This window comes from Motacilla alba, chromosome 17 (assembly GCF_015832195.1).
Source record: "Motacilla alba alba isolate MOTALB_02 chromosome 17, Motacilla_alba_V1.0_pri, whole genome shotgun sequence".
Taxonomy (NCBI): Eukaryota; Metazoa; Chordata; class Aves; order Passeriformes; family Motacillidae; genus Motacilla; species Motacilla alba.
The window spans coordinates 9,594,657-9,607,836 of record NC_052032.1 but is presented as its reverse complement, the minus strand read 5'-3'; the positions used below and the strand labels follow the sequence as shown (position 1 = coordinate 9,607,836).

Here is a 13,180-nt window from a genome sequence, read left to right as displayed (position 1 = left end):
ATGGCTCCAGGGCTGGCTATGGGAGAGGAGGCAGGGAAATATTAGAATGTAAAGAGTTAAGCTATGGTAAAACATACTTTTGCTACACTAAAGAAGACTGGTTGATAATTACTGTAGTTTTAGGGCTATTTGAATCAGTGCAGCTGCAACCTCTTCAGTAGTAACCCCTGAAACAAGACAAACTGGGTTTATTGTACTGAACAAGTCTTAAAGCTCCTCCCTGATTGTTAGTAATTGGCAGCAATGGACTTAACAGCCTCTTGACTACCCTTTTTACACTCTACCTGACTGTGCAGCTAACAATTTAAATCACAGATGCCGATCCTTCTTTGTGGCAGCTGCTTGTTAACTACACGTTCCTCTTTTTCTGCCACTGGCTGCTTCCATAACCCTGCAACACCAGGGTTAGATTGGAGAATCACATTTCATCAATATTTAAAATGGAATTAAACCTTGAAGTTTGATTAATGCTACCAGATAGTGAGTTGTAATTACTATTTTGCAAATTGCAATTGTTTGAATATGGTAATATGATTGTCTAAGCACATCTTCACCTTCAGAAGTAATTTTCCTTTTAAAAAAGATTCTAAAAAAATACAAACTCTTTAATCAGTGCTAAATTATCACCCTGTGCACAATTAGGTAGAATGGGGTTCTTCGTGTGATGTGCTGAATTTTGTGTCAGCATATTTATCTTTAAAAGTTTAGCCATTTTTTTAGATTTTCCTCAGTAGAATAAACAAGGATGGAACAGACTTTGCTGAAAGAGGACTAACCATGCTGGCGTTTGAAGGTAAAGGGAAAAAGCTTTGTCTGAGCATTTCACTGCAATCTGGTGTATCCCTGTGCAGTCAGTAAATGTTACCCATTTTGTTTCTTCCAAAGCCAGCAAAATATTATCATTATTGTAATGACATATTATTGGAGTCTTGAAACTGAAACAGCAAAAGATTGTAATGGATGAGCTCTTGAATTATTTCCTTGTGTCTCAATCAAAAATGAGATCAGTTTCTAGCACCCACTAAATATATCTTGAATATTGAGGGTGAGCTCCTCAGCCAGCCCACACTGGGACAGCTCTCTGTCATTTTTGTGATTAATTCAGGCTGTTTTCATTGAGCAGGGAGAGGCACCTGGAGCCAACCCTGGCAGCCACCTGCAGGACTGCTCCCCAGAAGCAGCATCAGCCCACAAAAGGTGATTAGGCAGAGGGGAAGCGTCCTGATCCCCCTCTGGACTCTGTCCACACAGCCAACGGGTCACTCTGGGGAGCTCTGCAGGTGAACAAGACCCAGCTCAAGCTCTTGGCTCTAATGGGTTCCTCTAGGTAGCCCATTGCAAAATTGGTTCTTCTCACCAAACACTGCCTGGCTAGTTTCTGTCTTATTTTGGGGGGCTCTAGGGGAGCCCCCAAGGTTCCAAATGTCAGCAAAGTCCACACAGGTGACACAAGCACCGTGAGGTGTATTTCAGTGAGCCCAAAGGGCAGCCCGTGGAAATCAGTGGATTTCTGCTCTCTGCAAAATGAAACCACTTGCCTCCTTTCCAGTGCTCAGGCTAAAAGTAGAGGCAGAAGAGATTTCCCCAAATACCACACTCCAGATTTATCTCTCAGCTGGGATTAGAAACAGCTGAAAATTCAGGGTGGCCTTGCTTCAGGGTGCTTCCAAGGGATGGCATGAGAACACGCTGTAATTTAGGTGCGTTTCATCTTGCTATATTAAATGCATATTGCAAAGTTTAGAATTATTTGCTTTTAACTATCATGTTTCTGTGTTGCTTATGGAAACCTCAGCTGTGAGAGGCTTCTGAGGACTCTGCATGCTTAGGTGCCTGCCATGGCACAGAGCTGAGACTGACAGCACTGGCAGTGTTGGCATGGAGGCTTCTCTTAACTATTGCTTTCCCAGGAAACCACCTGGAAGTTTGCTAGAATTAGAACACCCAGTGGTCTGAACAGGGGAAAAATGACATTGTTGACCTTAAAAACCCTGTCTGTGTTAGGCCTCGGCAGCCGTATGTGTTCCTGCTGTCCTACAGGCAGTGCACTAAATTCAGATCTGCGGCTCCCTCCCCTGCCCAAGGACACGCTGGCACCTGATGTGAGTGGGTGTCACCCGCTGTGACAGCACCGTGTGCTGTTAGAGCCCAGGAGGGGAGGCAGTGTCCCTGGGAAGTGCCACCAGCGGGACGGGGAGCAGCGGGAGCCCTGGCACAGCCGAGGCCCAGCCCTGCCCAGGGCTGTCTGTGCCCACGGTGCGAGGGGTGTGTTTGGATGGTCTGTGTTTACAGCACACCCTCCTCCAGCAGCAGCTGAGCTTCCTCCCCGTTTGCAGAGGGCCAAGCACACGCAGCCCATTGTAAACAACAATATCAGGGAATTCTTTCACATCCCTGACTCCTCCCAGCACCCGCAGAGCAGTTCATCATGTTCTTCCACTGCACAATCACAATGACCTGTGATAGCATCTCAGCCATGGGCTCTGCCTGGCACACCCCTTCCATTTCCACTGCCCCCTCCGGGTCCCTAGCACCCCTTTCCTTACTGCACCTGACCCCACCAACATCAAGGCTGGCAAGAAAAGGGAAAATATGTTTTCAATTAACCTTTGCTTCCACCCACAAATTCTCACCCTTCCATTCTCTTTTAATTACTGTCATTCCAAAATGGCCCCCAAATGAACTTTCCATCTCTTGTAAAAGTTGTTTTCACATGAGCTGTATGTTGAATGTAAGTGCCTATAAGACTTGTGTGTAACCTATTTAATGGATTCACAATGGGATGGTTAGCACCCAAACAAAGGTGTTATTCTTGGCATGCCGCTCAGTGGAACTGAAACTTCCACAATTTTCAAAAAGATAAGGCCAGGAAACCAGAAGGAACAATATATCTGCAAAATATATCTGTAGCTACTGAAATTACCGTAGTAACTTCCACCATGATGCAAGTGTTAATATTGTCACTGCTGGCTACAGCCTGGAATATAAATCATGTTGGTTCATAATCTATTTTGCTGAATGAAGGATGTTTCAGATTAAAACATGTAAGCCAAATTTAATCTAAAAATGTGCTTGGTTGCTCAGATGAGAAGTCTCCAAGTATCTCTGTCTGTCACCTGAGCAGACTTTGACACTGTGAAAGACATACGTATAAATTCTGCAATGGCATCCAAAATGTGCTTGATCTTCACACATTTCTGTATAAAAAGATACAAAAAGAGCATATGATGGGTGGGAAAATTGGTCCAAGATTTTTAAAAGTGTTTAGGGTAGAGTAAGGAAAAAAAAGGGTAAGAAAACCCCCTGAACTTCTCATAGGAGTCTGGGATTGTCATTTGAAATGGATTCAGTTTCTCTCTGCCATCATCACTGCTCAGCCATTTGCCTTGCCCACTCAGCAGTCCCACTGTGATACTTGCCAGGGCTCTGCCTCTCCTCCTGCTGAGATCTGGCTCCTCAATTAATTTATTTGTTAAGTATTGGGGATTATTTAGATCCAGAGCTCTGACACTGGAACAAAAGCTATCTAACTAAAAAGATAGGAAGAGGTCGATAAGTGACACTTTGAAGATCCAGATCAAAGAGTTTTAATACAATTTCTGACCTGCTTCTGGATGTAATATTTTTCAAAGCTTTTGACTACCACGGAGTCTGGAAAGCAAGTACCAGAAAAGTGGAATTGTATGAATGTGGCTAAAAACCTATGTCCTGGAACTAGATCCAAGGGAAAAAGGTATGTGGGAGATGGAGGAGACAAGACCAGAAGGTGAATTTGAAGGTGAATTTGAGGGTAGGTAGCTCTGTAGAGCCTTGTGGGCAAAGAGAAGAAGCTGAATGCCATGGCAGAGAGAGAAAATATTTTTTGCAGGGGTATTTTGGTGGAATATGAATCAAAGAGGCCAGAAGGAGGAACTAGCAGTAAAAAGGACAAGCACTGCAGCTGTTGCAAGAAAAGCAAAGGGCTACTCACATTCGTATGCTCTGCTTGTGTAAACGGAGAGCAGCATTGGCTCTCTGCTTTACAACCCTGCTTTCAGAAATAAGTTTGTCAGCCAAAGTAAAGAGAAAAAGATCAATGGATTGCAATAAACAGCATTTAACATAAAAATGAGTAAAATTTACAATCCAGTTAACTTGTTAAATGTTACAAAATCAGCAAACAATAGACACAATTTGTTTTGTTCAGAGCCCAGAGGTAGAGACCAAATCCTCTAAATTAATTTCTGCAAAAGCTGGGGTTTTTTTCCAAACAGGTCTGGATCCTATTCGTTGTAGAATATACTGATTACCAACTATTTTTAAGAGCTTTACACAAACATTATTTCTTTTGTTGTGTGAAATGCAGAATCAGCCATCTGGCAAATGCCCCAGAGCTAAAATCTTTTACATGACATATAATTCAAAATGATTAAATATACAACAGAAAATAGCTATAGCATTGCACTTAAAATAGCATGAACTTTTACTGCCGATCAAAACTGATTTCTTTAGCCTAACAAGTATCCAAAGAACAATTATTTGAAGAGCTTTTAAGAGTTTCAATATGTAGGAACTAAACCTCATCTAAATTCAGTATCTTAAATAAAAAAGAAACAAATGTACAAAAGATTAAATGGTCCTGCCTTATAAGTAGACATTTAAATCTATGGGAAGCTAAATTCATTCGAACAAAAATACTATATTCCCTCTGTATGTGTATTGCTGGGGCTTTCCTCTCCTTGCTCAGGGCATCTGCCAAAACAGCTCGTACATTCTTAGGCAATGACTAGGGGACTAGCCTGGAATCAGGCTGTTCATCCCCTCCCTCCATCATCAGAACGGGCAATTTCAAAGAAGAACAGGGAATAAAGCTCCGTGCATGATCCCTCAGTGCAGTCAATCTTTTTTCCTGCACTGCAGTTGACTCAAAGTTAAATTTGCTGTCTTTTTTCCAGAAATACTCCAGGCCTGAAAAATTGCCAGGTCCTCATCCCACACCCAATTCTCCAGTAGTTTCTGAGAAAGAGCACGCAAACATCTGCATGTATTTGGGGTACATGAGGGTAGGTATAGAAATATTACCCTGAGCGATTATTGAGTGGTTATGGCTGTTTCTCAACTGCATTTTTCAGACAAGTCAAAGTCTACATTTCCCGAAAAGCACTTGGTGCAAGTCAGATCTGAGTTGTGAGGAAAAAAAAAAGTCCAAATGTAGAGATTTCTCTCATGGATTTGCGTACTTGGATAAGCCTGAAATGGTTGAACACATCGTTGCCGACTGTCCAAAATGTTTGTGCTTCTCAGTTCTTTCAGAGCAAGCATGAGTTCTCCATCCCAAGGTAACAACATGAGGAAACTGTAAGTCTGTGATTAATAAGGCTTAGAACTAAAATGGCTTTGCCCCCTTGCCTGGGGAGTCGGGCCAGTCTCACAACCTCAGACGTTCTAACCCCAGACTTCTCTAAACTACACGAAAATAATGTTCTTGAATCTTGACCTTTTCAGCTCATAATGATTCCTGAAGCAGCAGGATTTTTCCTGCTGCTTTTCACGAGACTTTCAGGCTGGTAGAAATGCTGATTGCTGGCTGGCTTGGGACTGCAGCAACACCAAACCCCCTCTTAATAAGACACTTGTCCTGGTCTTCTAGGCCTAATCCTGCTCTTAATTCAGTCCCCTGACTGAGCTCTGAGTGAAAGGCAGATTTTGTGTCTTTTTGCTCTTGATTTATAGGAAGAGGTACAAATATATTTCAGGTAATCTTGACTGCCCTACAGGAAGCTCCCCTATGCACCATACTAATTAAACCTGAAGAAGAAATATGAAAATAGTAGAATAAATATTCTCATATTAGAATGAGGAAAAGCATGTTTTATATTATTTAACCCATCCCTGTGAAAACCACAGGAGAAACAAGGCAATTTTCATCAAAAATATCTTTGCTTTTCATCAAGACTGGTGACCCAGGCAATCTGCTGAGATCTTTTCCATCTCAGTATAAAAAATTTCCTTGTTTTGATGGCATTTTCTCTTTGAAAGTTATGGGCTTTTCTGATATTCAGAGAGCCTAAAATCTGACTGTCACAGTTCTTCTTGTACCTCTCTGCTTTGCATTAAAAATAACATCTTGTAGTTTCTACTTTTCACTGAAAAACTGGGAAATCTTCCGATCTTTCTATTGACCAAACTCTGTTACAAAGGTGCCAGGGGTCCTATTTCTGGGGAAAAAAAAAAAAAAAAAGAGGAATACTCCTGGTGAAACAGGAGCCTGGTCCCAGTATCTATTAAAAATAAACAAGGTATCTTCTTACAAATGAGCCTTCCCATTCTTATTTATGTGCTCAATTTTGCGTACTTCGCAATACTGGCAAAAAGAAAAGCTTGAAGAACACGTGGAGAATCGGGAGAAATTTGAGCATCCCCAAGGAAACAGAGGTTTAGGGACGGAGCACTAACTGCGAGGCTGTAATGAGAATTTGGAAAAGTTTGCTAGATAAAAACGTACAACAAAGCTGTTGCTGTCCTTTCACTCCCTGGGCCTGATGATGTTTTCGCGAGGGGCCTTTGCGCTGCTCCGGCAGCGAGAGCTCTCGGAAAATGAGGCTCAGACCTCCGAGCTGGTGGAGCGCAGGGCTTGCCAGGCTCCTCAGGAGCCTCCCTGGGGCTCCACAGCCTCCCATCGAAGAGCTGCAAGCGAACTCAGGAGGTTCCAAGGGTGGCTGCTCTGGTACCTCGGTGCTGCCAGGCTGGGGCCGAGGCCGCGCCGAGGCTCAGGGATTCCTCCTCTGCTCCACAAACAGCCGAGAAACAATCAGCAATTGCTTCATAACAGGGCCGGGGTGAAAGGTGAGGACTGGAGTATTCTGAAGCCTGCTGCCAGGGCTGAGGAAGATAGTGTCATTTTGGTAAACCTGTCAAGCTGTTGTAAGAACTTCCTGAATGCTTCCTACCATCTGCTTTTGATGCTTTCAAGACTTGGCTGGAAGCCTGGAGGTTTTCCTGCTCTTTCCTGCCCAACCTATAATGGAGTAATTCTGGATCTGTTCCCTGTCATCTCAGCCTCTTCCTCAGTTTCTTCTGCTTACAGCTGGGGGGTTTTTTTAATTTTTTTTTTTTCTCTTTGCTTCAGTGGCCTTGTGCCCTGAATCATCTCTCCTGGGGCGGCAGGAGTTCCTCTGATGTTGAACAAGTGCCGGGTTTTTCAATTGTGTTCATGTTCTCGAGAGGAAGGGTCTGGCCTACATGACACATTCCTTCTTCACACTCGCATCAACAAGTTGAACTTTGTGTCCAGGCCCTGGCTGGAAGGGCCACACAAAGCCCATCTCCAGCGCTCCGCCAGGCCGCACGCTGCGCCGCGCCGCTGGGCCCATATTGATTGGGATAATTTGCAGGGTTTGAGATAAATGTCATAAAGGACAATGAGTTCAAAGAACAGATTAAAAAACAATAAATTGAATTCCAAGGCGTTCCCTCCTGTGCTAATCTGTGTAGGTTCCTGTGTTTTTGGAAAGCATGTTGCTTATCTTCCTCATCAGTAGGCCCACTGCATTCCAGTATTTTGGATCAATGCCATTTGTAATAATCTAGATCAGTTTTTATTCAACGTTTATAAAACAGGCCATGTATCACAGGGTATATTTTATAGCAGATGGTATCTCCAATTCATTTAACCCCTCCCCACTTCCCTCCTCCAATATCACAGTGCACACTCGCAGCTCTTGAAAGTAGAGCAGAATTTTTTTTACAACAAATAGTAAATTTGCTGAAAAACGGAGTTTCCAAGTTTCCAAGCAACAAAACTGTTAAACTGTAGCACACTGAAAATGAAATACTCTGTTTTCTAAAAAAAAAAAAAAAAAAAAAAAAGAAGAAAAAAGAAAAAGAGGTTTTGCAATTTGGACATTAAAAAAAAAGAAGAAAAAGCAGGGTGGGTGGCTGCTTTCAGGAATCAGTTTCATTTTAAAACCCTCTGCACTGAAAAAGTGATAAACACAAAGATTAATAGCCAGAACACAAAGTAGGTTTTTTTTTCAAGTCAGATTACATTCTTTTAGTTATCCCAGTGTCAACTGTTTGGGGATCTTCTGTGGCTTTTAATTTGAAAAGTTTCTCTTTTGGCTTGGTAAGAACTCATTTTCCCCAAGGTTCATTAATTTGAGGACCTATCTGTGTATTTGCCAGACTCTACTCCAAACACGGCTCTCCAAGGTGAAGGTTTCTGTCCAGGAAGGTAAGACCCAGACTCATTTTAACAAACTGGACTATTCCAGCATTCGGAGATGAGCACATGCCTAAGCACTTTGCTGGTTGACACCATGGAGCTTTTCAGCTTTCAGGATCAGTGCTGTGCCCCTCAGAACCACTCCCTTGCTTGAGATCATAACAGGAGAGACTGAAGATTTTTCTGAGATTAACATACCAAATGGTAATAAAACATATTTATTCATATATGCTTGGGAATACTTCATTGTAATTTTGCAAAATATGATTTGTGCCGCCCTGGGGATACATAAATCACTGATAAAATAAATAAGTTAAAGATATTTTAGCTCAGTGATAATAGAACCAAGTCATGGAGTTGTTTATATTTTGGCTTTAAGCAGGCAGCCTAGAAGATACAATAAACCCTTCTTAGTTTACCTTGCAGAGTTAAATCATACCTGCATTTCTCAGAAACTTGCGTTTGTAGTCAACAACTACTCTGGTTTTGGGGTTATAGAATCCATCACCACAGTCATAACAACCTCTTGGGATTATTTTGGGAGGATCCAGGTTTGTAAGCTGAGCAATGCCTGAAGGGGAAAAACAAGGTTTGATTTTTGTTTTTAATTTATGCCTTTGATCAAGATAACTAACACACATCTCCACGGTGTTTGCTATAAAAATAACAGAGTTACCTCACAATAAATTTTGTGAAACATTTCATCAATTTTGCAGATGGGGAAAATGAAAATGGAAAAACGCACACACAAGGATTGTGTGACAAAAAACAATCACTTTGATTTCCTCATTCACAGCCCTGTGATTCAGCCCACCAAGTTCACATTGCAAGTCCAACCCTAAAATCCAGAATGGGGCCAGGAGAGAATCGCTGGCTTCACAGAACTCCGTGTCATCACTAAAATATTCTACGTATTGTGTGTATTAAATTACAGATTTTACTCTTTTTTTTCCTTTATAAACCCACCTTTTGACTACAATAATAACAACATTATAAAAGCCTTTAGCAAAAACATAGACTGAACAAAAACATCTGTTTTGGTATCTTCTAAAAAGCTACGTGGGGCAGATGCTTGAAGCTTCATTTGGTGTCCTAGATGCAAACTAATTGTTTTGCTTGACTTCTCTGTATCAAAAGGCACCCTGCTGACACAGTGAGGGTGAATGGCCCGAAAGGGTTAATCAGGATGTCAAAAGCTGCAGATGACAAAGGCCTGTCCTGCCCCAAGAGACCCCCGTGGGCGCAGAGTGCACCCCAGGCTGTGCTGGTGGAAGGTGGTGTCCTCATTCTCCTGGCAGCATCTCAGGCTTGTATGAAATTAGCCAGAGCATTTCTGCTCCATGTTACTCATGTAGCTGAATTAATCTTTCTTAAGCAAAGTTGTTAGTTTAATTCCTTCCAGACTCTCAGGATCGCAAATGCAATTTAGTACCTGGTGGTTTAAAACCAGAGCTGATTTCTGTATAGAATCTTCTGTCGTAGCCGTCGCAGTAAAGCCATTTTTCCTCCTCGTATTCGAGACCATCTGCAAAAGTGTATTTCCCCTGCAAAATACGTTTGAGTGCCGAGTTAATAAACATGATGGATGGACGGAACCGAGGCCAGGTCGCACCGGCAGAGCCGCAGCAGGGCCAGCTCGCCTTTTGTCGGGAATCCCGCCTGCGGTGCCCGGCCGCCAGCAGCCCCGGGGGTCAAACACCGCCTCGGCTGGGAAATCCGCGTGTTCCACCTCCAGGCCCCTGCCAGCGGAGGCCCCTCGGGCTGCAGCCCCCCGGCCGTACCTGCGTGGGCAGCCCGCGCTCCCAGAGCGCCCGGTACGCGCCGCCCGTGGGGCGCCGCAGCTCGCCCTGCCCGTGGAACATCCCGTCCCACAGCGAGCCCCGGTACTCCGCGCCCATCGGCAGCGTGTAGTAGCCGAATCCTTCCATCCTGGAAGAGATGCCGAGGGTGGACGGTGGCAACCCCGCGCCCCCCGCTGCCACCAGCCCCCTGCGACCCTCCCCTTGTCCCCATCTGCAATGCCCGCGACTCCTCTGCCCTCCCCGTCGGGCCTCCCCGGTCCCACCAGCCCCCTGCGACCCCCCCTTGTCCCCGTGGCCCATCTGCAATGCCCGCGACTCCCCTGCCCTCTCAGCACCCCCCCGCCCTCCCCGTCCGGCCTCCCGCTCCCACCTGTGCCCTGCGACCCCTCTGTGCCCTCCGTCTCCCGTGCTCCCCCCGCCTCTTCCCGCACCCCCCGCTTCCCCCTGCCCCCAGCACGCCCCCGTGCCCCTTCCCGGTGCCCTCGTTGTCCCCGGTCGTGTCCCGGCCCCACCTGCCGCGCATGACGCCCCCCAGGTACCGATCCCCCACCAGCTCCATGGCGGCCCCGACGGCGCGTCCCGGTCACCAGGGCAACGGCCCCGCCCCTCGGCGGCCCCGCCCCGGCCCCGCCCCTCGGCTGCCGCGCGTGCGCGCTGCGGGGCGGGCGCTGAGGGCGCTCAAGGAGAGCCGCCATGCCGGGGGTGCTGCAGGTGCCCTCGCTCGAGGAGCTCAATGTGCAGGAGGTGAGTGCGTGAGGGCCGGCGGCACCTTCCCCGCGCTGCCCTGCCTTCCCCGCCCGCCCTCACGGCCGCTTTGCCCCGCCGCAGGTGGCGGTGAGCTCGTCCGTGCTGAAGGCCGCGGCGCACCACTACGGCTCGCAGTGCGACCGGCCCAACAAGGAGTTCATGCTGTGCCGCTGGGAGGAGAAGGACCCGCGCAAGTGCCTGTGGGAGGGCCGGCAGGTGAACCAGTGCGCCATCGACTTCTTCAGGTGAGCGGCCCCCGGCCCGCAGGCGCCGCCGCAGCCCCACGGGCCTGGTGTGACAGTGCCCGGCTGTGTCATTCGAGCGCTGGCGGTCACTCGTTCCAGCGGAGCAGCTCTGCTGTGGAGACAGGCTGGGAGAGCTCCTCAGCCTGGGGAAGAGAAGGCTCCGGGGTGACTTTAATGCAACTTTCAGCGCCAGCAGGGCCTACAGGAGAGCTGGAGAGGGACTTGTGACAAGGGTATATGATGTGACAGAACAAGGGGGATGGCTTCACACTGACAGAGGCAGGTGTAGATTAGGTGTTAGGAAGGAATCTTGCACTGTGAGGGTGGTGAGGCCCTGGTACAGGATGCCCCAGAGAAGCTGTGGCTGTTCCATCCCTGGAAGTGTCCAAGGCCAGGTTGGATGGGGCTTGGAGCACCCTGACATAGTGGAAGGTGTCCCCTGCCCATGGCAGGGAGTGGAAAGAGATGAACTTTAAGGTTCCTGCCGACCCAAACTATCCTGTAATTCCATTATTCTAATTTAAAAAGCTGCCGCCATCACCGCCTTCAAAACTTTTATACCTTCTTCTTAAACTTTAACTCCTGGGAATACAGGCCATGTGTTTTGTCTTGCTTGTTTATACATGGATTGATCCTGTCACTTGAAGCTCTTTTGCCTTTGTTGCAGAGCAAGCGGCCTGGGTTTTTGTTGGGAGCTCAGGGCAGTGGTGTGGGCTGCTGCACCTTGCAGCTGTGCGATGAACTCCAGAAACCAACCTGAGCATTGCAGTGTCTGTCCTCCCTGTCTCACAGGTGAACCACTGAGAAAGCTTGAGCAGGTGCACCACGTGCCTCTCCTGGCCAAACATGTAGCTCCAAGGCCTCTGCCAGTACTGTTTGTGCAGGACCTAATTTAATTACCTCAAGGCAGATCCACCTCCAGTGCATCAGCTGAAAACCTCTGCTCTAAGCGTGGCTTTTTTAGCTTCCCAAAATTATTGGGAAGCATTAGGGCTCCATATAATGTAACTACATTATTTGGCAAAACAAAGATGTCCCGTGGAGGAGCTGTGAACATCCACCCAAAATATCTCCTCCACACAAAAATCTCCACAAAAATCACCACGTATCAGTTAAATCATCGCTGTCATTAATTGTAGCTGCAGCGACGGAAATTTCACAGGCACCTGCATCAAACACTGACCTGAGTGAAGGTTTAGATGTTCCTGAGAACTTAAAGCTGCGAAGCCCACGTGTCCCCGAGCTGAGGTTGGGAAGAGAGGAGCCTGAGGGGTGGCTGCTGAGGGCTTTGTGCTGTGCTGTCCCCAGGAGCATCCGGACGCACTGCGCCGAGCCCTTCACCGCCTACTGGACGTGCATCGACTACACCGGCCAGCAGGAGCTGCGCCGCTGCCGCAAGCAGCAGGCAGCCTTCGACTCCTGCGTGCTGGACAAGCTGGGCTGGGTCAGGCCCGAGCTGGGAGACCTCTCCAAGGTAACTCCTTACCCCCTGGGGCACGCAGGCGGATCCTGCTCTCCGTCCTTCGTGCGTGTTTTGTCCAGAGCGGGTCTCCAGCGTCTCTCGGCCCGATGGTGTTTGGCGAACTCGGCGCTGGAAGTCTGTGGGATGGTGGAAGTCAAGACTGGCAGCGTTTTCCAGGGTTGCTTTTCCAGACGGCTTGTGCTTTTCTTAGACGATGAAATTCTAGATTTTTGCTTTTCCTGGTAGAGGCTTTTCCTTTAGGAGTGAAGTTCATGCTCACGTGGAGCTATTCTGTAGCTGTGATGAAACACCCCTCCCTTCCCTTTTCTTAGAAGTATTGAGGAGCTCTCATCAGCTGAACAATGTGTCCTCACTATTGTTTGGTTCTTCTTGGTAGTTCTTCCTTGAAGTTCTGACTCAACCTGGCTATTAAATGCTGTGAGAAGTTGTATCACTTCTTTGCATTTCTTTCCAGGTTACGAAGGTGAAGACAGACCGTCCTCTGCCTGAGAATGCCTATCACTCTAGACCCAGGCCAGAGCCAAACCCACCCACGGAAGGGGAGCTGAAGCCCTCTCCCTTTGGCAGCAGGCTCTTTTTCTGGTCCTGGTGAAGTGGGCAGGCTGTGCTCTGACTCAAGTGCAGAGATGTGGCACTTGCACATGTAAATTGTGTGGTGTGTGCTGGGTATTACTAATAATTAAAGAGCCCAAAACCATTA

The 13,180-nt window shown here is 46.9% G+C and overlaps 2 protein-coding genes and 1 long non-coding RNA gene across 4 annotated transcripts in view; 2 read left to right on the top strand and 1 right to left on the bottom strand.

Moving 5' to 3' along the window:
• Window positions 1-10,612, bottom strand: part of MORN5 (MORN repeat containing 5) — a 14,664-nt gene extending 4,052 nt beyond the window's left edge. Inside the window, exons 1-4 of the mRNA XM_038156450.1 lie at window positions 10,518-10,612; window positions 9,985-10,132; window positions 9,636-9,747; window positions 8,643-8,774 (exon numbers count right to left, since the gene is read on the bottom strand). Coding sequence (XP_038012378.1) covers window positions 8,643-8,774; window positions 9,636-9,747; window positions 9,985-10,132; window positions 10,518-10,564 — 439 coding nt within the window. The 5' untranslated portion in view covers window positions 10,565-10,612. The remainder of the gene's footprint in view (window positions 1-8,642; window positions 8,775-9,635; window positions 9,748-9,984; window positions 10,133-10,517) is intronic.
• Window positions 7,850-9,628, top strand: LOC119709105. The gene is made up of 3 exons (XR_005259279.1): window positions 7,850-8,407; window positions 9,000-9,119; window positions 9,341-9,628. It is a non-coding gene; the product is annotated as an uncharacterized LOC119709105 (long non-coding RNA).
• On the top strand, window positions 10,605-13,180 carry NDUFA8 (NADH:ubiquinone oxidoreductase subunit A8). Of its 2 annotated transcripts, XM_038156449.1 has the most exons (4): window positions 10,605-10,749; window positions 10,834-10,997; window positions 12,306-12,471; window positions 12,935-13,180. In XM_038156449.1, exons 1-4 carry the CDS (start codon window positions 10,699-10,701, stop codon window positions 13,070-13,072), a joined length of 519 nt encoding a protein of 172 aa, XP_038012377.1. In that variant the 5' UTR covers window positions 10,605-10,698; the 3' UTR covers window positions 13,073-13,180. The 2 variants fall into 2 exon arrangements, with proteins under 2 accessions (XP_038012377.1, XP_038012376.1); XM_038156448.1 differs by having other exon boundaries at window positions 12,306-13,180.